Source organism: Nerophis ophidion, linkage group LG02 (genome assembly GCF_033978795.1).
Source record: "Nerophis ophidion isolate RoL-2023_Sa linkage group LG02, RoL_Noph_v1.0, whole genome shotgun sequence".
Lineage (NCBI taxonomy): Eukaryota > Metazoa > Chordata > Actinopteri > Syngnathiformes > Syngnathidae > Nerophis > Nerophis ophidion.
The window spans coordinates 59,519,311-59,545,910 of record NC_084612.1 but is presented as its reverse complement, the minus strand read 5'-3'; the positions used below and the strand labels follow the sequence as shown (position 1 = coordinate 59,545,910).

Here is a 26,600-nt window from a genome sequence, read left to right as displayed (position 1 = left end):
ACGTATCCATAAAGTTCAGTATGTTGTGTTATGTGAGACTGTGTGTTGACTTTCTCTGTGGGGTGAAGTTTGCGTCATGAGCGCTTAAGGTGGTTTGGATTAGGTAATATCTGTTAATACTGTGCTCTGTACAAAAAAAAAAAACATAAAAAGTGTTATAAAAGAGCCAACAGGTGAAATGTAACAAGAAAATGTTGGCAATGTTGACTCTAATAACACAAAGCTGCCATGCAGGCTGTTTCTTTCTTTAAAAATAATAACGAATCAAAACCAATGACATTATGAATTATTGACCTATTAAAGGTTCCAATAATGTCACATTAAATATTCCACTTTGAGATATTCTTTAGGGAAAATGTTGCATATTTTGTGTTTGCTATATGCAGAGGTGGGTAGAGTAGCCAGAAATTGTACTCAAGTAAGATTACTGTTACTTTAGAGATTTATTACTCAAGTAAAAGTAAGGAGTAGTCACCCAAATATTTACTTGAGTAAAAGTAAAAAGTATGTTGTGAAAAAACTACTCAAGTATTGAGTAACTCATGAGTAAACTGATTACGGCAACAAATATTGCACAAAAACATAAAAATAGCAATGAGCAAATTCAGAGCCAGGAATATCTCTTAAGCAACTAAAACAATAATATATATTAAATAATAGTACATTAAAATAAAATTTAAAAAAATGGCACTTTGAGCCACAATAACTTAACAGCAACATAGCCTCAGTAGGCATTCATTGATTTGATTGATTGATTGATTGAAACTTGTATTAGTAGATTGTACAGTACAGTACATATTCCGTACAATTGACCACTAAATGGTAACACACCAATAAGTTTTTCAACGTTTATCAATTACTTAATAAATGACCAAGTCGAGGTGATCTACCTCATATATACATACACACACATATCATACATACATATATATATATATATATATACATACATTTATATATATACAGTATATCATTTACATTTATTTATTTTGCCGTGTTTGTTGACATGTTAAAGGTGTTTTAATGAATATACATGCATGTTTAACATATAGATTCCTATTTTTCATGAAGACAAGAATATAAGTTGGTGTATTACCTGATTCTGATGACTTGCATTGATTGGAATCAGACAGTATTTTCAAATGTAGGGAAAAAAAAGTTCCTCTTTTCTGTCTAATACCAAATGAAAGTCGTTGGTATTTGGCATCCTATTTGTCCAGCTTCCATATTCGTTTTTATACACTTTATAATAAATACATTGGCGGCAAACTCCGTAGCTTGCTCGCTTGTTTGCGCTGGCTTTCGGAGACTCTTATTTTATCTTATCGCAGGCGCGATGGAGCGGCACTTTTATTGTGAAGACAGGAACTGTGCGATCAGTCTTTAGGCTTTTGACGGGAAGTACGGTTGAAATAAAAAGTGTCTTTTTTCCTTTACACTTTTGATTGATTGATTGAAACTTGTATTAGTAGATTGTACAGTACAGTACATATTGCGTACAATTGACCACTAAATGGTAACACCCCAATAAGTTTTTCAACTTGTTTGATTGGTCCAACGTCACCAGTGACTGCATGTGATTGGTGAAACGCAGGCATGCGTAGATCGTACTTTGAAGCTCTGTCATTAACCAAAACAAACATTAACAGATCGATTAAAAAAAAAGTAGCGAGCTGAATGTAGATAAATGGAACGGAGTAAAAGTAGCCTTTCTTCTCTATAAATATACTCAAGTAAAAGTTAAAGTATGTTGCATAAAAACTACTCGTAGAAGTACAATTTATCCCAAAAGTTACTCAAGTAAATGTAACGGTGTAAATGTAGCGCGTTACTACCCACCTCTGGCTATATGTAAAAAAGTAAGCTGTTTTTTTTTTTTTAATTTGTTTTAAAAAGGGCCTCAAAAAACATAAACAACAATAAAATGTATAATCTGAAGTTGATCTGGAGGTTATTGTGTTAAAAGTAAACAGTTACTAAAATGTATAATTAATTTTTTAACACTTTAAGGAGTAGGACCCTTTTGGATCCCCAATAATTGTTGTGTAATTTGTTTTTAAGTGTCATTGCTAAAAATAATAATAATTAATTAAAATCAATGTTGTTATGAGTTATTGACCCTTTTAAGGCTCCAATTATTATATAATCTCAAATATTCCACTTAAAAATTTTAATGAGTGAAAATATTACATATTTTGTGTTTTTTTTCCATAAAAAATCAGGGTTTTCTTTGACAAAAAGAGCATACAACTTAAATCTTTAACGTTATATTGACAGATAGACCTAATGTTGATCTTGAGATTTAAACCTTGAATATTTACAAAAAACAATAATACTGACTAATGACACATTTTTTATATATTTTTGACCAAAACCCTTTAGGGTCCCCGGGATCAAACCTGAGTGGAGGCCCAAATGTATATTTTTTGTACATATATTGTATTGGTTTTTAAAATAAAAAATTTCAAAATGGCCCCTGCTTGCTTAGATTTTTCAGTGTACGGCCCTCAGTGGAAAAAGTTTGGACACCCCTGTTCTAGATCATCTTCCTCATCTCACCAGATGAAATATAACTTACTTCACCAATTATTATTTATTCGTATTGTTATTACTTATGGAGTGTATTGTGAATAAATTGAGAACAGGAAGTGAAAAAAAGTTTTAGCAACTGCTGTGTAAATTAAATAAGCTCTGCTTCTTCCTACTCCTTTTTCGAACAGGTTGAATAGAGAAACTGGAAATTGTGATGTATCTTGTTGTATGCATGCATGTTCCAAATAAACTCAAACTATATCTACTTAAGTATTATAATACTTAAGTACATATATATATGTATTAAAAGTGAAAGTGTTGTTGAAGAGAAGTCAACATACCGTATTTCCTTGAATTGCCGCCCGGCATATAGTATGCGCCTGCTTTGAATTACTGCCGGGTCTAACTCGCTTCCCAAAATAATTAGCGCATGCTTAGTATTACTGCCTGGTCAAACTCGTGATGTCACGAGTGACGCTTCCCCTGTCATCATTTTCAAAATGGAGGCGGCTGACTTCAATACCGGTAATTTGAAATCGCATAAAGGGAAGATTAAGAGCTATTCAGTAGGATTTAAGGTCCAAGCTTACATTACACTCAAAGTTTTACTGCATGCCTTTGGTAAGTGCCGCAGTGAGAAGAGGTTTTAAAATAATTAGCGCATGCTTACTTTTACCGCATGCCTTTGGTAAGCACAGGCGTGAGAAGAGATTTTAAATTAATTAGCGCCCCGGCGGCAATTCAAGGAAATACGGTATACTTTTTAAAAAGTGTTAACGTATCATTCAGTTAACACCAAAAAAGAATATCGGCTACATAATGAATAAACTTAAGTAAATTTAAGTAATTTCATTTATCTTTCAGAAGTTTGAGACTTCTTTCAACTTTTTTTTTAATATTTGATAACTAGCTTTAACTAAATAAATTAGTTCAAAATGACAATTTTTAGTTGTTGACATCCGTGGAGCTAGCCTGTGAAGCCGGAAATGACCTTGAAGTCTGGACTGGACGTAACTTCCGGTTTAAATTGGCGCCACACACAACCAATCATTCGCCTTCTTCTTGCGCTTCTGTGCAGTGATTGGTGCGCGTCGTCAAAGTACTTCCTGCAGCCTGAAAATGACAAGAATGAATAACAGCGATGAAAAATAAAATTTTATTTTTATATCCAGCAGTTATCTATTTACAAATATAAAAATACAACAACCTAAGTAAAGTAAAATTTAAAAAAAGCAATTTTTGTACAAAGGTAAGCAACAGGAGTCGTGTCTTACGTGAGCCTGTTGTGATTCAAAGGTTGGCCAAAAGGGAGCAGTAAGGTTTTACCTTCTATTTGAAAACGTTCTGTGCCATTTTTTTTTTTTTAATTTAATTCGTGGGATGTGGACGCCAATAAAAAGAGGATTTTATTAAGTCGTTTCACAGTACCAAAAGCGATTTCTTTAAGATTTTCCACATAAAACATTTTAAGCATTAAGCATGCGCAGTTACAACGTCATAGCCCACCATTTACATGAGCTATTTCAGTTCCTAAATACACAATATTACCAAAAGTATTTGGCCACCCATCCAAATGATGAGAATCAGGTGTCTTAATCACACACAGGTGTATAAAATCAAACACGTTGGCATAAAGACTGTTTGTACAAACATTTGTGAAAGAATGGGCCACTCAGTGATTTCCAACGTGGAACTGTCATGGGACAACACCTGTGCAACAAATCCTGTCGTAAAGCTTTCTCGCTCCTAAATATTCCAAAGTCAACTTTCGGCTTTATTATAAGAAAATGGAAGAGTTTGGTTACAACAGCAACTCAGCCACCAAGTGGTAGGACATGTAAACTGTCAAGAGAGGGGGTCAGGGGATTCTGAAGCACACAGTGCAAAGAGGTTGCTGACTTTCTGCACAGTCAGTTGCTACAGAGCTCCAAACTTCATGTGACCTTCCAATTAGCCCACGTACAGTACGCAGAGAGCTTCATGGAATGGGTTTCCATGGCTGTGCAGCTTAATCTAAGCCATACATCACCAATTCCAATGCAAAGAGTCAGATGCAGTGGTGTGAACTGAAGCACGTTGCCACTGGACTTTATAGCAGTGAAGACGCCTTCTCTGAGGTGATGAATCACGCTTTTCCATTTGGCAATCTGATGGACGAGTCTGGGTTTGGAGTTTGCCAGGAGAATGCTACATTTTGGACTGAATTGTGCAGAGTGTGACATTTGGAGGAGGATTTATGGTGTGGGGTTGTTTTTCAGGAGTTGGGCTTGGCCCCTTAGTTTTAGTGAAATGAACTTCGAATGCTCCAGGATACCAAAACACTTTGGACAATTCCATGCTCCCAACCTTGGGGGAACAGGTGCACAAAGCAAGGTCAATAAAGACATGGATGACATAGTCTGGCGTGGATGAACTTGACTGGCCTGCACAGAGTCCTGACCTGAGTCCGATAGAACACCTCACCAATGCGCTTTTGGAAGAATGGTCGAAAATTCCAATAAACACACTCCGCAACCTTGTGGACAGCCTTCTCAGAAGAGTTGAAGCTGTAATAGCTGCAAAAGGTGGACCCACATCATATTGAACCCTATGGCTTAAGAATGGGATTACACTTCAAGTTCATGTGAGTCTAGGCAGGTGGCCAAATACTTTTGGCAATATAGTGTATATTCACCATACATTACGTTTCTTAGCCTGGAAGTCTACATGTGCTTTATTCCACTTTCAATGTAGTGTGTACTGTACATGCATCTCATTTATACATGAAACATTTGGACACTGTCCAGGAGAAAAATAAATGTTCTTACAAAGCTTGGAAAATATGCTTTTTTCATCATTCTGCTGCATGAAAGAACAAATGTGATTTTGCTTGAAATTATTTTATTAGCTTTCAAGTATCACTCAAGATACAACACATGAATATATTAACATTTTTAGAAAGCTTTTTTTTTTTTACACAGGTCATGTCCAAAGTCCAGCTTTTGATTTATATTTTCATTAAAACTGACTTACCGCTCATTCCTAAAATAAAATTAAACATGGCCCGCATCCAGACGTTCCAAATCATTAAGGATTGGGGCCAAAAAAAACAACAACAACAATATAAAGGTTGCAAAATGCTGATGAGATAAAGAATCATGCCTATATAAAAAAACAGACTGAGATGTAGGTGTTTTTTTGTCATGGACTGTTTGAACTTTTTTGGTTTCATCCAACCAAAAAGGAAATATCAACTCCCCTTCTATATTTTCCGTATTAAAAAAGGTTTGCCATTCCTACCTTATACTCTCTGAAACAATCTACTTCAACTGCCTGAAGAAAAACAGGATTCAGCCACATTGCAGCCATCTGTGTCACTTTTAAGGCAGACAAGTAAAAAGCAGACAATGTAATCCATTAATCTGTTAATCCATTTTTACAGAATCGAGCATTATTTGTGTATTATAGGATTTAATAACTTGTTAATACATAAGTAAATAAGCTCATTTGATTTCTTTCCACATCAGGTCAGTGATGATCCTTTAAAGTAAGTTTGGACGTAACAAAAGCTGGCCAAAGTGCGTCCCTTGCAGGTTTGTTTTTTTAATTGGCCCTCAGACTATTAAACAAAAGCAAAATGTGGGGTGTAAAAGTTAAAAAGCTCAAAATGGACTTGCACTCTCTGATTTCTCAAGACTTTTTGGAACAAGAATGCACTGCCATCTCGTGTGATTTGGGCTGAAAAAAACAACAAAAGCACTTCCTATACTCCTGGGGCAAAAGTAGCCAGATTATTCTCAAGGTGCATCATCAACAGGTTTGTACTTGGTCTCTCGGCCAAAGACGACTTCATAAAGAGTTAGAAAAAAAACGACTTAAGTTTGCAGCATTTTTCTAATGTAAACATTGAATGTGACGTCTGTCACTCCAAGTCCTGAAGGTTGATTGTGCTTCCTGTGAACTGGCAGTTGTCACACACATTGTTTTCCTCGATGACTACAGTGGGCTCCTGAGGGAAAATACAGTACAGAACATTAATTTCTGTATTTGGGATGAATGACATGGCCTAAAATTGATATAAAGAAATGTATTATTCTCCTGCAGTAACGATATACATCACAGTATATATTTGGCATATACTGTAAATAATACAAGCATTTCAATTGACATTAGCGTTGGATGATCCAATACCAAGTAATTACAGGAACAGTGTTGGTCATACCAATGCATTTCAAGATCACTGAATGATTACATTTTGTTCACAAATATAATCAGGAAAAAAACAGCATGTAACTATATCAATAAAAATAGATGTATTTCCGGTTATCGGCTGTCTTTTAAAGCTTTTGTTTTTTGCCTTTAAAGTTCACCTACGTCCAGGGACTAATTTCTAACATAAAAACGCTTGTAAAAAAAAAAAAGTCACAATTTCACAAGAAAAACTTTGAATTTGGGCGGTATTGTAAAAAAAAGCCATAATTTTACTCAATGCAAGTAAAAAAACTCACAAGAAAAAATGATAGAAGTTGGAATTTTACTCAATGACATCGCAATTTTTTTTTGTCCTGTCCAGCTTCTCAGGCAATATTATAGCCCATATCTGTTCAGATTTACTTTACAAAAGACAAGTGTGGGATACTTCTCTTGTTGCCTTATTTGTATTTGACTTTATTAAATGTATTCATATTATTATTTGGTGCAGCCGGGCCGGAGCCGGAGGGGATAGAAAGAGAAAAAAAGGAAGACCAATGGGGAAATTGTGGGGACAAGAGGGAGATAAGACAGAGAGACAAAAACAACAGCAAACCAATAACAACAACAACAATAGGGCAACATCAGCAAATAGGTTATGTACAAATATGATGGTAAAAGTGATAGCAAAGAAGCAGTTAGCTAAATAAATAATCACAGTCGCAATTTTACAATACAAGCTTAAAATGTTGGCAACTTTATGAAAAGAGTCTTCATTTTACCCCACAAGTCACAATCTTATAAGAAAACTTAAAAAAATGTTTGCAATATTTATATAGTCGGCATATTACTTGGCAAAATTATGACAAGTCATAATTTACTCAAAGAATTTCACTATTTTACAGCAACAAAAAATTGGCAATATCGTGATAAGTTAGAATTTTATGACAAATGTCATCATTTTTGCATAAAAACAGTAATACTCTTATGAGAAAATATTGCAATATTACAGAAAAAGAAAGAGAAATTGTTACCAATTTTATAAGAAGAAAGGCTACAAATTGTAAGAAAAATACAGCTTTTATTTTTTTGTTGAATTTTTGGTTTGAAATTAGTTTCTAATCTATATCAAATTCTGCACCAGAGTTGAAAAAAAGGAAGAGTGTTTATACTCATGTATGGTCTTATCGCTCTCTGCATGCCTTGGTTAAACTGACACATGACAAACGTAACCTACGCTTTACCTTTTCACTTCTATCAGTCTTTCATTAGCAGTCAAAGCACGTTTTTAAGGGAAATATGTGTGTCTCCTACATGCTGTGAACACAAACAAATGCGGTAGAAGCAAACAGAAAGTACCTGTAAAATGTTGACTGGTAAGTCAACTGTGAGCTGAGAGTGAGAGGAGGATGTCTGCGAGCTGAGCTGGAAGGCCAGTTCTCCATCAGTGGCTGGATCATCCTGAAAAACCAATAACACAAATACTAAACTACATACTAATGTTGTCTAAAGCAGTGATTTTCAAACTGAGGTACGTGTACCACTAGTGGTCTGCGGGCTACACTTCGGGGTACGGCAAAATATAACTTCATTTAAGTAAAAAAAATTTCCCTTCCTCTCAAACAGTTTTCTGTTAAAAATGTGTACAATGTTACAGTGGCCAAAAATATTAAATATACCTGTAAAATAAACCCTTAGCCTAGTTTTTTTATTAATATTTTGGCCTACTATGCTACAGTATTTTAATGTTTGTCATTATGGCGGTACTTTGAGAACCAAGGGTTTTCTGAGGTGGTATTTGGTAAATACAGTTTGAAAACCACCGGTCTAAAAAAAACATACTTCAATACCAACACTCTAAAAATACATCAATACTTGCATCTCGTGGCATGTGAGCACTGGGTCGGTGCAGAAGAAGAAAGCCTGGGATCTTAAAAAATTATCCAGTTTTTCCATATATTTACTTATTTCTGAAAGCCTGCCATAAATGAAGACTGGGCGCTTCCAGTTTGCCCTCGGTTATAAACAAACCATGGAAGTGGGACATAAATTGGCTTCACAACACATGCCTGGTTTACCAGAAAATAAAAGACATAGCAGAAATGACCTGTGATGCACTTTAGCTACTTTGTTGCTATATTTAGCGAGTAGAGGTACATATTAAAAATGATAAGGTGTATCTTACATTTTGCATTTATTCTCTAAGAAAATATAAGGTATCCTGGAAGTATTCGCCACGCAAGTGAGAGCTGAAAGTCGCCACCACAGATAACTTGGAAAGGTTTATGTTTAACCAAAGTAGTTGATTGTGCTCCTCAGATGTTAACTTAGTAGCGTCCAGGCCACGACATTGCTATTAAAAAATGTTTTTTTACTTATATATATAAAAAACTTTTTTTAATATATATTTTTTTTTTTCAAGCCAACACAGATAAACCTTTTTTTGAATCTATTGTTTTTTTAAATGTAGATTAATTTTTGTTTGTGCAGAACTTTCTCGGGCAGCTTGGGAGCAAGCAACTTTGTAGGTTTTCAAAACACGGTCGAAGAGATGCTGGCTGATAAGGTTTGATGTGTTAATGACAGACGTTTTCTCCCCTTGCAAAAGGTTAACAGGACATTTGGTACAAAGTGCATGCAAAATATTTTCCGCTGTAACGGTGACTAAGCCCCACCCATCTACGCCATATTTGTTACCAATGAGCTCAGGGGAGGTTTACTGCTCGAAGAGGAGAAAAGAAGCGTTTAATTTGCCCAAGCTAACACCCCTACAGTACAGTACAGGTAAATAAATAAATGATAAATGGGTTGTACTTGTATAGCGCTTTTCTACCTTCAAGGGTACTCAAAGCGCTTTGACACTACTTCCACATTTACCCATTCACACACTGATGGAGGGAGCTGCCATGCAAGGCGCCAACCAGCACCCATCAGGAGCAAGGGTGAAGTGTCTTGCTCAGGACACAACGGACGTGACGAGGTTGGTACTAGGTGGGAATTGAACCAGGGACGCTCGGGTTGCGCAAGGCCACTCTTCCACTACGGCGTGGCGCAGTGGTACTCTTTCCTCATTAAGTCGTTTCTATTTTAAATGTATTTATTAGTGCTACTTTTTAGTGTTATGGGATTTATCAGTAGGATGTTATAATTATCAGCCCAATAAATATCTGTCGGAATTGAATCGCAAATTGGATAACATCTCGGATAGGCTTTCCACTCTGCAAGGTAAAATTATGATCCATTTAGGGGCCAGAATGGACAATTAGAGCTGATAAATCGTTGGGAGTGTTTGCCCACCCCAATCAAAAACAATCCGTATCTAAAATTCGACTTTGTCTGCAAACAACCATGGCAAGGTCGTGCTGTAAACTCCCCAGCGAGACCAGTGCAGCGAAAGATGCCCAGAAAAATCCCTTCCCCCTTCTTCAATTGGGATGTTGACTCTGTTCCGTGAATGCAGACTATAGGGCGATCACCAGGTCAACAGACATGACACAAACCGGCGGACTTCACACAGTTACCCACACATACTCCCACCCCACGCCTTCGCTGCTTAACTTCTCGCAGTGGGATGGTTTACGGAGCAGCGTTCTGATGGCTGCAGCTTCGGGTTTTTTTTTTGTGCTGACGTGTTCATATGACAACTTCACGGTGGCAGAGGGGTTAGTGCGTCAGCCTCACAATACGAAGGTCCTGAGTAGTCTGGGGTTCAATCCCGGGCTTAGGATCTTTCTGTGTGGAGTTTGAATGTCCTCCCTGTGAATGCGTGGCTATCTCCCACTTCCAAAGACATGCACCTGGGGATAGGTTGATTGGCAACACTAAATGGTTCCTAGTGTGTGAATGTGAGAGTGAATGTTGTCTGTCTATCTGTGTTGGCCCCGTGATGAGGTGGCGACTTGTCCAGGGTGTACCCCGCCTTCCGCCCGATTGTAGATGAGATAGATACCAGCGCCCCCCGCGACCTCAAAGGGAATAAGCGGTAGGAAATGGATGGATGGATGTGTTCATATGTGCTTACTGTTGCTCAAGGTTTGTTGGTCTGCTGGTCTCAAACTGAGCCCAGCACACAGCCATCTTAGATTGGTTGACACGTGAAGAAATACAAACAATTAGTGGCGACCCATTAACTTTCCGTTTCTGTATAGCCCTCTAACTGTGTTGTATGTCTGCTTTTTTACTCAAATTAAACATTGCTGTATTTTTTTTTTAAGTGCAATAACAATAAAGCTATTCTATTCCATTTTTCATAGTGCACCCCTGCATTAAACAACATTTTCTCAGGTAAATGACATTACACTGATAATGGCATTAAATGTAATCTCACCTGTAGCAGCTGAATTTGGACATATTGGGCCCCAGTGACAGGGTCACGCAGAGTGAGGCCCCCATTAGCAGGTGTGGCCCCTTCACCGTAGCGAGCACTCGACGGAGCGCAGGAAGATTTGGATCCTTTTGCTTTTCTCTGACTTGATCCCGAGACACCTGGATTTCGTTGAGAGACATACCAATGAATGATACAGCGAGTCAGCTTTTGCTTATCTGTTGGTGTTACCAGAGGAGCTGGAGGGCGCAGTCAGCTTCTTCTTCTTGGCCAGCTGAATAGCTCTGTAGTCTGTCCTTGCTGAGCCGCCACTATCCTGCAGGAAAAGACTTCTCATCAAACATTTTCTGTGCAAGGTATCACAGTCACTGCATCTCTTTTTATTTGTCTTTGCCCATCAGAAAAACAAAAATATTAATAATATTTGTGTCAAAGCGGAGTGGCTTACCATGAAACTGCTGGGTGATACTGCAGGGATTTCAGTGTCTTTTTGCAGATTAAAGCCGTTGGTGTGACCAGGGAAAACAAACTGTGTGAGAACTTTGGCTCCTTCCTGACCACCCAGTACCTCCACACAGCTCAGCAAAGGCCCAGACCCCGCCGGGCCACCGGCCTCCACCCCCTTGGAGGGTGACGACAACAGTTCAGAAATTGGGGCAGCTGCTAGAGTGGCGGTCGCCTCTGCGCTAAGCGCACTGGAGGAACTAAGCGGGTGCTGAAGGGTGGGCTCTATTGGGGTGCTGGGACCCTGCATGGAGAGCGACGATAGAGTTCCCAAGGCCTCTGGTGTGACACTTTGCACGTTGTCCAAGTTGAGGGTGCCCTGAGGTGGGAGAACATCTCCCACGGTGCCTTCCAAACTCTGGTGGGGAGCAATGTCGATACCGGGTGCCAGGATCAGAGGGTCCGCACTTTTGGTCAAAGCAGTGCCAGTTGAAGTACAAAGAGCGGTGCCAACTGTACAGGGGTCGATTGTGAGGATGCCTGAGTTGACCAGGGAGAGGTCCATGGTAAAAGTGCCAGTGGAGATGCTCCCACCAATAGGAAGTCCCACCCCAATGCCAGTGGATGCGGTGGATACAGGAACATTAGAGAAGAGTGAGCTCAGGTCCAAGTTTGTCAGCTGCTCGCTGCCTGCCATACCTGGCCCGGCAACCATCGCTGGGGTATGGCTAATTAGCTCACTGCTCGGGGTCAGGGTGGGCGTGGTCTCCATCTGGTTCAGAACATCTAGAACAGAACAGAGGATGGTTAGTTTTTATTGAATGTGTGAAGAGGGACCAAACATGCAAAATGAGTTTTCTCCAGGTTTAGTGTGTGTAATAGACTGAAACCTCGATGTATGAAACCCTCTATCTGCAAACTTTTTGATTTAAAGATTTTTAGATCTATCCAAGTATGCCTTGCATGTGAACCATGTCTCTATGGGCGAACGCTTCATTCAGTCATTCATTTTGCGTCACGCCTGCAGGCAGAAAGCAGGGTGGAGCATTTTTGGGAAGTCGAAGTCACTTCTCAGCGTTTCAAAGTGTGTGCCTTTTTTTCTGCATATTTACGCCTTATGACCAGTTTTGTCCATTTTGTTTACTCAAAATGGGTCTCAAAAGGCAATAGACAAACATGGAAAAAAGGGAATCGCTGTGAAGTTTAAAAAAAATAAATAAATAAAAAAAAATACCTTCGCGAGGAGTACATTAATGGTGTTCACAAGTATGGATTAATAAATAAAACAGGCTTCATAATTAATTAATTAATTGTGATGAGATTGGACTTTCCTGGAAAAAGATGCCAAAACAGACTTATTTCACAGCGGAAAAAAGAGCCAGCTCTTGTTCAGCAGCCCCTTTTGTCAAAGCACACACACAGATCTATACCTGGTTTTTCTCCCTCTGTCTGCTGCTTCCTTCCTAGTCAGCTCTTCCTTGCTGATATTGCCAATGTACAGTATTTTCCGGACGACACAGCACACTGGTTTATAAGCTGCATCCACTAAAGTCTCGAAGAAAAGCTATTTTTTCCATATATTAGCCGCACCGGACTATAATCCACAGATATAAACATTGTGAAATGACTTGTTAAGAAGAGAAATATTTTAAACAATGTCTGTAACACAGCAGTAAAACGGCTGATCAAACTAAACAAGTAATCATCATACAACCACGAGCTGTAGAAGACACCTGTCCAATCAGCTAAACAGATTCCACGGTGAAGTTTTGGTGAATTTACTGAGGAATTAATGAAACTGAAACAATACAAAAAAAGAATGCCATAGTAAGTTAATAATACCAACACAGACACTTGTGAACGGTCAAGAGTTCCCTTCTACCTTATTTCTCTCCAGAGCTATGGAAAGTGACCGACTTCACTGGTTCTCCATCGAGCAAGCATACGCCGCTCTTCTTCTATTGTGGCTGGTCACTCACAGACGAGGATGCGGAAAAAGTACACTGCGCATGTGCAATCTACCATATCTCCAAACACTACTGAAAAAAAAAAATACTTTTGACTCCTATTTTCGATTTCCACAAAATTTGGCTAATGGATAACGATCCAATTTTTTACATAAAATTACACTTTCTCCGTTTTTTGCTATCAAACCAAAAAAACGGAGAAAATTGATTTTTATGTAAAAAGTTATTTTTCCAAAAGAAAAACCGATGGCTGCACGTACACAGACCGTATTTAATACCGAGAAGACTTTTTATTTAGTATTTTATTCAATCCCAGGCTGTGACTTTTTAAAGTTTAAACGCTTTGTAGACGCATAAACAGAGTCTACGTTCTTTGTGTATTTTGTGTTTAAAACTGCAGTAATTTTCTTCCTCAGACTTTTCAATTTACTTCAAAGTGTTTTGTAAAGAGGATCATTTTTTACATGTACATATTCAGAATGTGTGTGTTCTACTTTTGGCCAAAGTATCCATCCATCCATCATCTTCCGCTTATCCGAGGTCAGGTCGCGGGGGCAACAGCCTAAGCAGGGAAACCCAGACTTCCCTCTCTCCAGCCACTTCGTCTAGCTCTTCCCGGGGGATCCCGAGGCGTTCCCAGGCCAGCCGGGAGACATAGTCTTCCCAACGTGTCCTGGGTCTTCCCCGTGGCCTCCTACCGGTTGGACGTGCCCTAAACACCTCCCTAGGGAGGCGTTCGGGTGGCATCCTGACCAGATGCCCGAACCACCTCATCTGGCTCCTCTCGATGTGAAGGAGCAGCGGCTTTACTTTGAGTCCCTCCCGGATGGCAGAGCTTCTCACCCTATCTCTAAGGGAGAGCCCCGCCACACGGCGGAGGAAACTCATTTCGGCCGCTTGTACCCGTGATCTTATCCTTTTGGTCATGACCCAAAGCTCATGACCATAGGTGAGGATGGGAACGTAGATCGACCGGTAAATTGAGAGCTTTGCCTTCCGGCTCAGCTCCTTCTTCACCACAACGGATCGGTACAACGTCCGCATTACTGAAGACGCCGCACCGATCCGCCTGTCGATCTCACGATCCACTCTTCCCTCACTCGTGAACAAGACTCCTAGGTACTTGAACTCCTCCACTTGGGGCAAGGTCTCCTCCCCAACCCGGAGATGGCACTCCACCCTTTTCCGGGCGAGAACCATGGACTCGGACTTGGAGGTGCTGATTCTCATTCCGGTCGCTTCACACTCGGCTGCGAACCGATCCAGCGAGAGCTGAAGATCCCGGTCAGATGAAGCCATCAGGACCACATCATCTGCAAAACGCAGAGACCTAATCCTGCGGTTACCAAACCGGAACCCCTCAACGCCTTGACTGCGCCTAGAAATTCTGTCCATAAAAGTTATGAACAGAATCGGTGACAAAGGACAGCCTTGGCGGAGTCCAACCCTCACTGGAAATGTGTTCGACTTACTGCCGGCAATGCGAACCAAGCTCTGGCACTGATCGTACAGGGAACGGACCGCCACAATAAGACAGTCCGATACCCCATACTCTCTGAGCACTCCCCACAGGACTTCCCGAGGGACACGGTCGAATGCCTTCTCCAAGTCCACAAAGCACATGTAGACTGGTTGGGCAAACTCCCATGCACCCTCAAGAACCCTGCCGAGAGTATAGAGCTGGTCCACAGTTCCACGACCAGGACGAAAACCACACTGTTCCTCCTGAATCCGAGGTTCGACTATCCGACGTAGCCTCCTCTCCAGTACACCTGAATAAACCTTACCGGGAAGGCTGAGGAGTGTGATCCCACGATAGTTGGAACACACCCTCCGGTCCCCCTTCTTAAAGAGAGGAACCACCACCCCGGTCTGCCAATCCAGAGGTACCGCCCCCGATGTCCACGCGATGCTGCAAAGTCTTGTCAACCAAGACAGCCCCACAGCATCCAGAGTCTTAAGGAACTCCGGGCGGATCTCGTCCACCCCTGGGGCCTTGCCACCGAGGAGCTTTTTAACTACCTCAGCGACCTCAGCCCCAGAAATAGGTGAGTCCACCACAGATTCCCCAGGCACTGCTTCCTCATAGGAAGACGTGTTGGTGGGATTGAGGAGGTCTTCGGAGTATTCCTTCCACCTATCCACAACATCCGCAGTCGAGGTCAGCAGAACACCATCCGCACCATACACGGTGTTGATAGTGCACTGCTTCCCCTTCCTGAGGCGGCGGACGGTGGTCCAGAATCGCTTCGAAGCCGTCCGGAAGTCGTTTTCCATGGCTTCCCCGAACTCTTCCCATGTCCGAGTTTTTGCCTCCGCGACCGCTGAAGCTGCACACCGCTTGGCCTGTCGGTACCTGTCCACTGCCTCCGGAGTCCTATGAGCCAAAAGGACCCGATAGGACTCCTTCTTCAGCTTGACGGCATCCCTCACCGCTGGTGTCCACCAAGGGGTTTTAGGATTGCCGCCCCGACAGGCACCAACTACCTTGCGGCCACAGCTCCGATCTGCCGCCTCGACAATAGAGGTGCGGAACATGGTCCACTCGGACTCAATGTCCAGCACCTCCCTCGTGACATGTTCAAATTTCTTCCGGAGGTGGGAATTGAAACTTTGTCTGACAGGAGACTCTGCCAGACGTTCCCAGCAGACCCTCACAATGCGTTTGGGCCTCCCAGGTCTGTCCGGCATCCTCCCCCACCATCGCAGCCAACTCACCACCAGGTGGTGATCGGTAGAAAGCTCCGCCCCTCTCTTCACCCGAGTGTCCAAAACATGAGGCCGCAAATCCGATGACACAACTACAAAGTCGATCATGGAACTGCGGCCTAGGGTGTCCTGGTGCCAAGTGCACATATGGACACCCTTATGTTTGAACATGGTGTTTGTTATCGACAAACTGTGACGAGCACAAAAGTCCAATAACAAAACACCACTCAGGTTCAGATCCGGGCGGCCATTCTTCCCAATCACGCCTCTCCAGGTTTCACTGTCGTTGCCAACGTGAGCGTTGAAGTCTCCCAGTAGGACAAGGGAATCACCCGGGGGAGCACTTTCCAGTACTCCCTCGAGTGCTCCCAAAAAGGGTGGGTACTTTTGGCCAAAGTAAAACAAAGAAAACAATCTGAAGTTGTCTTTATTTTTTAATTACTATGCCATAAATTTACTAAAAAAATTTCCTAAATTGGCGCACCGTTATATAAGGGCTCAAAGCTTAGGAAAAAAGTTGCAGCTTATGGTCCGGCATTTGCGATAATAGAAATTTAGTTTGTTAAATGTTTATTATTGTAGCAATATATTGGCAAAAAGTAAAAAGACTTGTGTGATGTCTGATTGTTTGTGCGTACCAAAGGGACTTTAGTGTGTAGGCGTAGGTAGGCAGAAAGGCATGTACTGCATATATAGAAATATATTAAATATAAAACTGATACGTCACCCCCTTTTTAGGTTCGATATACAGTACTGTATAGCAATTTATATTGCGTACAAACCTTCACTAAAACATGGACTTTGGTCAAGACTGGAACCTATTATTCATATATACATTGTTTCTTATGGAGAAATTTGCCTCATTATACAAATGTTTCGACTTACGAACCCTGTTCAAGAACCAGTCAAGGTCCTACTGTATAATTGAATTTTTCTTGTAGAAAGAACACATGAAGCGTGAAGTCTACTGACCAGGGCTGAGCTGATGTTGTTTCAGCATGTGGCTCTTCAAGCTGCTGCGGGAGGAGAAGTGCTTGGAGCAGCTGGCTACAGGACACCGCGTTCTAAGTGTGCTGCCATCCTGCTTGTGTTTCTTGGAGTGGATGTAGAGGCTGCTGCGAGCTGAAAATCGAGCACTACAACCTATATAAAATAAAAATGACAACAGTACAATTAACCTACTTAAAAAATATACTTTCAAAACTGTATTTAACTAGTCAAGTGTGCAAAATGTACTGACATGCTGCATAATGGAAAGAAAAAGCAGAAGCAGGTTGTTCCACCCATTAGGTAAGAAGAGTTTGTTTTGCATCATAGGTCCCCTTAAATATTCATACATTTCCCCATTGGAGAATTATGTGCAGTTATTTGTTAATTTGGAAAAAGTTTTTGTATTACGGTAGCTTCATGTGCCTTAAAACCATTTCATACTACTTAAGGCTGGGCGATATGGCCTTTTATTAATATCTTGATATTTTTGGGCCATGTCACGATACATATCGCAATATTTTTGCCTTAGCCTTGAAAGAACACTTGATGCATACAATCACAGCAGTATGATGATTCTATGTGTCTACATTAAACATTGTTGTTCATACTGCATTAATTATTTGCTCATTTTAAACTTACATGCAGAGAGGGAAATCACAACTAAGTCAATTTACAAAAACCGTACTTATTAAACAGTGGCACAAACATTCATGTCATTTCCAAAACAGAAAGTGCAAGATTGTCAGAGACATTTTAAAACAAGCTATGAGTGCACTTTTGTGCATAATGTCACTAAGATGACATATCAAAACAACACCAAAATAAAGTGCACTTTTTGCCCAAAACGCCACTACAATATTATAAAACAAATTAAGTGTACTTTTGGGCATGATGTCACAAAAAATATTTCAAAAAATGTAAAATAAAAACAAGCTGCATAATAGGTAATCAAATGGAAGACGCCAGGCTCAATTGGGTCAGTGCTGGTTGCTTCTGCATTTTGTGGGTTTGGCACCGGCCGGAGATGTTGACATGCGGAGTTTCAAGCACTCATTATGTCGCGGGTGACTTTTTAAATGATGCTACAAATTAGTAGTGGTGCTACTTTGTGTAGCAACGCTTCTGCCGCATACTTGACATATTACAGTTGTCTGTTCAACATTTTCCCGCTTGAAGCCAAACCACAGCCAGACGATGGACCCTGTGCTGTTTTTTTGGGAATTAATTATTCCCTAATTTGTTACCAGATTCACACCTTCTTTCTCTCGTATTACCACTCGCACCGCTCCGCTAGCATCACAGCGAATGTTCCCCATGGCGCTACATCTCTGCTCCGCGGGATCATATGACTTTGCACGCGCGACAGTATTTGACATATGTAACAAGTTGAGCTTGTTTTATCTCCCTGTGAGAAGGAGAGACAAGAAACAGTGAAAACGCCTGCAGTGTAATGCCCGTAGCTAAAAGCAACTGTGAGAGAACTTATACTTGAATATCACGATATAGTCATTTTCTATAATCGCACAGAGAAAAACCCACGATACATCGCGTGTATTCGATATATCGCCCAGCCCTAGTTTCAACTAACCAAATCTGCAGTGGATTTTAAATTAATTTACATTTCTCATTTGGGTTACCTTCAGCGTGGCACTGGAAGGGCTTGGTGCCCAGGTGAGTGATGATGTGACCTTTGAGGTGCTCTGCTCGGGTGAAAGACTTCCCACAACCTTCCTCGCTGCAGATGAAGCGTCGGTCATCGTCATGTTTTCTGTTCAGGAGAAAAATACGCTCACAGGTATACTAAGGAATGATGAACATCCGATTTAAGTAAAACAAGAGTTCATGTTCTTCATATTAGATTTTTTTTTTAAGTTAATGTGATTTTTTTTTTATGCGAATGATACTACTACTCTAAGCAGCAGAATAGACAAACTTAATAAAAGGTGTTTGTGAAATCCCAAGCTGTTTTTTACCAACATATACTATTAATGTTTAGCTAACTTTTATTGCAAATACATGAGACACTGCTTGAACAATTTTTTTTAGTTGTTTCTTATATCTGTACAGCACTTTGGTCCACTGGGGTTGTTTTTAAATGTGCTATATTATTAGCTGAACAAATTATTCTTGGCTCCAAATATTGATTATTAGGTCATCGTTATCGGCCCTAAAAAAACATCTCAGTTGATCTCTAGTTAGTACTTAGTTTCATGCATGTGTTGCAGCAGCATCACTTCCAGATACTACAAAACTGCAGGACACGACAGGCATGTCATAAAGAACTGAGTACCACTAAAAAGAATATGTGGTGATATGTTAACGCAACTTCCAACAATCGTACTTTATCATTCATAATTACGAGTTGACTTTTGTGTCTTTGTATGGGCATTAACACGATACTGAAGGGGAGAGAGAAATCTGGGTTTCCCTGCTTAGGCTGTTGCCCCCGCGACCCGACCTCGGATAAGCGGAAGAAGATGGATGGATGGATGAAGGTGAAAGCTTACTTACCGTTTGTGACGAAGCAACTTTGACATGCTCGTGAAGGTCCAGCCGCAGCCTTCCCAGTCACAAACAAATGGTCTCTCACCTGCAAAAGGGAAAAATCTGTGCTCATAAATGACACGTATGACAAAACAAAATCAGCAATCACAAATCTAAAAAGGGTCATGTTATTATTATTTTTTTTTCTACATTTAAAAGACTTCATTGTGGTCTATATAAAAGGTAATGGTGGTCCTTTGGTCAAAACGTTGTACAAATTATGTTTTACAGACTACCATCAAACCGCTTCCTGACCGTCTCTTCATAATTTTTTTCCCTTGGCCAGAGTCTGCACCCCCTCTCCAGGGCCCAGGCTAAGACCGATTTTTTAATTTTATTTTAATCTTCTATTTTTATCTCCCATCCAACGCCCCCTCCTTGTTTACCTGTATCTCATCTTTTTTGTAAGGGGCGCTGGAAGCCGGCAGACCCGTCAGCGATCCTGTTCTGTCTCCCTGTAATATTTGTCTGATCTTGAATGGGATTGTGCTGAAAATTTTAATTTTCCTGAAGGAACTCTCCTGACGGAATAAATAAAGTACTATCTAATCTATCTAATACACCGTTTTGTGGGCGATCTTATTTCCGTGCTGAAACTCTCCTCGAGGCCAAGCCTCCTTCGACTGCATCTCCACCCTGACAGCGATTAGTTTTCAGCGCTTCCAAAACAAGTCGACTGACCAACTATACGCTACTATTAGCATGCATGTGCATGTAAGGGTCAATCTACCCCACAACAAAAAACTTGAGAAAAATAAAAAACTTATTAACTACAACTGAATAAAAATGGCGGACTTGCGCAACGCTCATCGGATAATTTGCTACCATATATGAAGATATGGTAGCTGATGTAACTGGAGGAAAAATGGCACAATCGTTATTAAGGCCAAACGGCTTGTTTGGAAAAAGGCAATTGTTTTATAAATTGTTTGGGTTCAATGGTATTAATGAGATTTAAAAGGAATGTTAGTCCAATGTTGATGTGATAAAACCTCATTCTTGTTTGGCAGATACATACAATAGTAACTGTTATTTCTTTGTGAACATAATAAATATTTATAAAGTGCTTGGATGTATTCATTTATTTAAAATATTCATTAAATGTAATATTGCTTGACAAAAAGTGATCAAACATAGTATTTTGATATTTACACATCGCATATTTACTATATTACCCTTCTGTACGGTTTACTTGTTGAAATACCTAAAATCTACCCAAACAACCACTTTGCTGCTGCCCAAATAAATTTCAAGAAATATTTTAAAACGGACACATCTCATTTCTGCATATTTTACTAGAATACCCTTATGGGCATTACATATGAAAATATCACTTGAAATCAATTTTTAGCAGCAGCAAAGTGGTCGTTTGGGTAGATTTTAGCAATAAAAGGGTATTTCAACAAGTAAACACTACAGTAGGGTAATACAGTAAATATGCGATGTGTAAATATCTAAATACGTCAAATCACTTTTTGTCAGGCAATATTACATTTAATGAACACTTTAAATAAATGAATACATCCAAACACTTTATAAATATTTATTATGTCCACAAAGAAATAACAGTTACTATTGTATGGTAGGGTGCTGGGCCCTATCAGAGCTGCATTCGGGCAGAAGGCGGGCCCCGCCTGGACAAGTGGCCACCTCACCGCAGGGCCAACACAGATAGACGGACAACATTCACACACTAGGGCTTATTTAGTGTTACCAATCAACCTATCCCCAAGTGCATGCACCTTGTATAAAACAAAATAGTGCAGTGTCCCGGAAGAGTTGGTACTGTAGGGAATTCTGGATATTTGTTCCGTTGTGTTAATGTTGTGTTGCGGTGCAAATATTCTCCCGAAATGTCTTTGTTTCTTAGTATGGTTTCACAATATGGCACATATTTATGACAGTGTTGGCGTTGTTTATACTGCCACCCTTAGTGTGACATGCATGGCTGTTGAGTAAGAATGCCCTTCATTCACTTGAACAAGTAAAGTTGAAAAGCAACATGGGTCATTCAAATTGACTATAATCAAAGAACGACAGCTTTTCTTGACATTTTTTATTTAAGACCATTATCACCTCTTTCAAAGCTTTAAAAGCATTGAGGAGGGTGAGCTCAAACTTATAATCCGGAAAATGCGGTAAACAAAACGCCCGCGGAAAGTGATAATCGAAAAAAAAATTTAAAAGCGATAATCGTAAAAAAATAACAAATAAACGAGCCCCGGACGCGTGGAATTCTTTCTGATTTCAAAGAATTTAATTCGTAAAAAGATAGAAAAATGAATTATTTCTGATTTCCAACAATTCAATGCTTAATAAAATTAAAAAAGTGCATTAACACCAACACTGACCGTAGTGCGATTAAGTCTGTCAATTTAAGCCACATTACTCAGATGTGGTCAATTTAAAAGACACAGGGATTTAATTCCAAGTGATGCAAATGAACAAGGCGACAGTTCTTATGGAAAATCAGCTTACCGGTGTGGCTCCGCAAATGGATCTTGAGGCGACAGGCCTTGTCATACATCTTGCCGCATCCCGGGTAGGTGCAGGTAAAGTGGCCCGTTTCTCTGAAGTGCGTGCGGTTGTGGGAGTAAGAGGCACTGAAGGTAATGAACTTTTTCTCACAGCCTTAAAGAAAGAAAAAAAAACATCATATTTCATAAAGACAAGAACATTCACAGGTGAGGGATATACAGTACGGACTGTACATACAGTAGGGGTGTAACGGTACATGTGTCCGTCATCGTATTTTTCGATAAGGATATTTTCGTTTGATACAGAGGCACACATCAAGTGTTTATATGATACTTTAGTGCTATCATTGATTACTTTCTAAAATATGAATAATATAAAATATAAATGTTGACACACCTTAAAAATTATTTTTTTAACGTGAAAACAAATAATAGTAACTTAATATATTGGACCGTCCAGAAGAAGTCACAAAGTGTGATGCTTTTTTTTTTTTTACTTTTATTGCCAATCTTACACTAAGGGGCCCAATTCCAACACGTCCACCTCCGTGTTTCACTCAGAGACTCTCAATCCTCTGCTTATATCAGTCACATTGTGTTCACGATCGTGGGAACTCTGAACATCGATAACACATGAACATAAACATTAACACCAGCATATTGTTACATTATGAACGTATATATATGGTAGGATAAAGTAACATTTCCATCCAATCTTGTGCATTAGAACACCGACATCCAGTGACAAATGCGAGAGTATATATAAATAAACATTGATTGATTGATTGATTGATCTATCCACCTACTTAGTAAAGAATGTTTGATGTCAGAAAACACTTGGTTCTCCAAGTTTGTTTATCAAGGATCCCCATTAGCCGACGCACAAACGCCAGGCTGGTCTTCCTGGGGTCCTTTTCAAAAGTTCAAAGTAAAATAATAATACACAGATCCAATTATAAAATATACACAAATTCAGTTACAAATAAAAGAAAGGAAAATCAAATTCTGAAAAAATAACAGTACACAGATCCAGTTACAGAACAAACACAAATCCAGTTACAATAAAAGGGAAAAAAAAGGAGGAAAAAAAAAAGTTCTCAAACTGATAACATGAACGATTAACTCTTTAGTCTAAAAACCAACTTTACATGTTTCTTCAATGCTTTTTACCACCACAACGACCAACATTATGAAATACCGTAGCAGGTCTAAATAATCATTAAAAACAAGGCAGAGGTTTTATATAACAAGTGTATTTAATATTTTAGCCATTGTAACGTTACACACAGTTTGAACAGTAACACTGTGTTTAAGTATCTAATTAAGTGATTCTTTGGCGTACCAATCTATCAATAAACAATCCAGATCACAACAAGTTGTATTAAACATAGATTCCTGTAAGTCTGTTTAGTAATACTAATAGCTCAGGTTGGAAGGCTTAAGTTTCAAAGTTTTTTGGGGTTATTTGTGACTGGGGACAGCTGATGACACAACACAGCACGATTTTAATTACTTCATGCAGACCTTTGTGTGTTTTAACACTTTTTAGTAAAGGCCAAGAGGACTAGGGCATACACTGGAATGCCCATGAATAAAAATGTGCATTTGAAACCTTTAGAAATGAACCACACTTGACTGACAAGTAGGGGTGTGGTGAAAAAAATAGATTTGAATACGAATCGAATATGTTGTGCGATTCAGAATCTATTCTCATGTTAAAAAAATCGATATATATATTTTTTTTAATCAATCCAACAAACCACTACACATCAATACCATAACAATATAATCCAATTCCGAAACCAAACCGGACCCAGCAACACTCAAAACTGCAATAAACAGAGCCATTGAGAGGAGACAAACACGACAGAACAAACCAAAAGTAGTGAAACAAAAATGACTATTATCAAAAACAGTATCAATATTAGTTTTAATTTCAGCATAGCAGTGATTAAAAATCCCTCATTGACATTATCATTAGACATTTATAAAAATAAAAAAAAGAATAGTGTGGCTTACGCTTGCATTGCATCTCATAAGCTTGACAACACACTGTGTCCAATATTTTCACAATGATAAAATAAGTCATATTTTTAGTTTGCTTAATAGTTAAAACAAATTTACATTATTGCAATCAGTTGATAAACATTGTCCTTTACAATTATAAAAGCTTTTTTTAAAATCTACTAGTCTGCTTGCATGTCAGCAGACTGGGGTAGATCCTGCTGAAATCCTATGTATTGAATGAATACAGAATCGTTTTGAATCAGAAAAATATCGTTTTTGAATTGAGACTCGAATCAAATTGAAAAAAATGTATATATTATCGAATCGTGACCCCAAGAATCGATATTGAATCGAATCGTGGGACACCCAAAGATTCACAGCACTCCTGACAGGCTTCATGGCTTCAAGAAGCTTCACTCGGCCACCACAAGGTCAATTTATATAATCCAACGTGTGTTACCTGGAAAGTCGCATTTGTACGGCCTCTGGGGCTCAACGTGGACTTTCTGGTGATTGGTGAGTCGGGTGGCACTGCGGAAAGTCTCGCTGCAGATCTCACAGATGAAGGCATCGTCCTGCTGATGGACTTTGGCGTGAGCCTTAAGGTTGTAGATGGTGGTGAAACAGCGGCCACAGCCTTCATACGGGCAACTGTGTGGCCGCTGCTTATTATGAGACTGAAGGTGGCGTTTGAGTTTGTAGGAAGTGGTAAAAGACCAGGGGCAGCCATCCACCGTGCACTGGTAGGGGCGAGGGTCCTCATCGTGATCCAGGAGGTGGACCTTGCGTTTCTGCCGCGAGTCAAACGTACAGGTGCAGCCCATTACCAGGCATGGGTAAGAAACCATCACTTTTTTGGACCTGACAAGCTGTCCACATTGAGAGTTTGTGGCTTTAGGAGGGAGGGTCCCTACATTGGTCTGCTTTACCTGCTTGGCCATTCCGCATGGGTGAAAAGAGCTACCGGAGAATGGCGAGGGCGTGTTGTCGCCCAGAGCCGGATCAGAGTCGCATCCGGACAAGCCAGACCTGGTCTCCTCCTGGTAGCCGGAGCTGGACACGGCCAACGTGCTGATCTTCCCGATGGCCTTGGTGCCGCCGTCGTAGTTGAGAAGAACAATATCCTCATGGTCCTTCATGCCCAAATGCTCCTTCAGGCTCACCATGTCGTCCTCCTTGTTGTCATATCCGTCCGGTGGGGCGGCGAGAGTCAAAGTTCCATTTTCTATGGTCACGATGATGCTTTGATTGTTGATCATAATGGTCCCAGAGAAGCTCTCGTTCTCGGGAGGACTCGCAGAAAGGCTGCCAGAGTTGGTGCCGTCCTCAAGCCTCGTAGAGTCCAGAATTAAATCCGCGTCCATAGTTGCCTCAACGTCTGGGTTTCTACACATCAGTTCGTTGGTAGGCTCGTTCCGGTCCTGAGAAGAAAGCTCCCGTCGGGCCTTGTTTTCGGTACATATCTGTCCGCATATCTTCTCGCCGTACTTGTTGGTCAAAACAACGTCTTCGACGGTGCGGTAGAAGCCGGCCTGCTTCGGCCATCCGCGGGCTTGCTGTTCCACCTCGTCCGCCTTCTTCACGTCCTGCGCCTCGCTCGGAGCGCAAACAATTGCTTTATTATTCGCGCCTCCGAACTCCATGGGGCTCACGGAAAGTCGGCTTCGTTCGGTCTCACTTTCAGACGACGGGCCAAGTCGGCGGCTCCACTCCGTGTCATGCTGGAAGACGCTGGGAGGTAGTCGGCGTCATTCCTGGGCGTTTCTCTGCCGTCTGGTCGAGGAGTCTCCGGCGGGGGCAACAATGGCGGCTGCCCTCACCCCGCTGTTATGTACTGTTTTTGTACTTGCTCTGATTATTAGTATTTCGCTGCCTCTATGTTAATGTTGCATATTATAAATAAAAGGTTTATAGATACAAAAAATCAAAATAAATAATTATTTTTAAAAATGGCGGCTGCCGTAAAGCTGCCGCCTCTTTTCAACATTCGAGCAATTTCGGTGCGTTTAGATCTCAAACGGGACTTACCGAAGCCAACACGTCGTGTCAGAGTTCACGTCACGGAGTGTCCCACTCGGTCCTTCGTCCACGCCGCGTTGCTGCTCGCCGGTGGGCGACGCTTCAGCCTCGCCACCATTTTACGCCAATGGCTCATGACTGTCATGTTCAAATGGAGGCAATCCCACTTCGTCGTCGTGTGACACCAACACTAAAACCCAACACTAACACTATAACCCCGCGCTTCTACAGACGAGGTGAAAAGAGTGAGGGGATGTTTAAGGCACAAGAAGGAGCCCCTGAATTTCCATGTTGGAATCCCTGTAGCACGCAGACCCGCCCTTGTCACCAGCAGCGCCATTAATGCCACCAAACACTGCCTTTACCCGCCAACTATGTCGTCTAATCGGCCATGTCCATATAGGAGTGACGTGTGAT

The 26,600-nt window shown here is 40.6% G+C and overlaps 1 protein-coding gene and 1 long non-coding RNA gene across 2 annotated transcripts in view; one reads left to right on the top strand and one right to left on the bottom strand.

The window, feature by feature from the left end:
• Positions 1-20,236, top strand: part of LOC133543092 (uncharacterized) — a 28,784-nt gene extending 8,548 nt beyond the window's left edge. Inside the window, exon 3 of the long non-coding RNA XR_009804300.1 lies at positions 19,912-20,236. This is a non-coding gene — a long non-coding RNA (uncharacterized LOC133543092). The remainder of the gene's footprint in view (positions 1-19,911) is intronic.
• Positions 5,396-26,159, bottom strand: si:dkey-156n14.3 (zinc finger protein ZXDC). The gene is made up of 10 exons (XM_061887483.1): positions 24,625-26,159; positions 22,159-22,311; positions 19,648-19,726; positions 18,774-18,904; positions 17,119-17,289; positions 11,475-12,256; positions 11,258-11,342; positions 11,030-11,187; positions 8,062-8,163; positions 5,396-6,520 (listed from the first exon to the last, which is right to left on the bottom strand). Exons 1-10 carry the CDS (start codon positions 25,805-25,807, stop codon positions 6,434-6,436), a joined length of 2,931 nt encoding a protein of 976 aa, XP_061743467.1. The 5' UTR covers positions 25,808-26,159; the 3' UTR covers positions 5,396-6,433.
• Between the last annotated feature and the right edge of the window lie 441 nt (positions 26,160-26,600).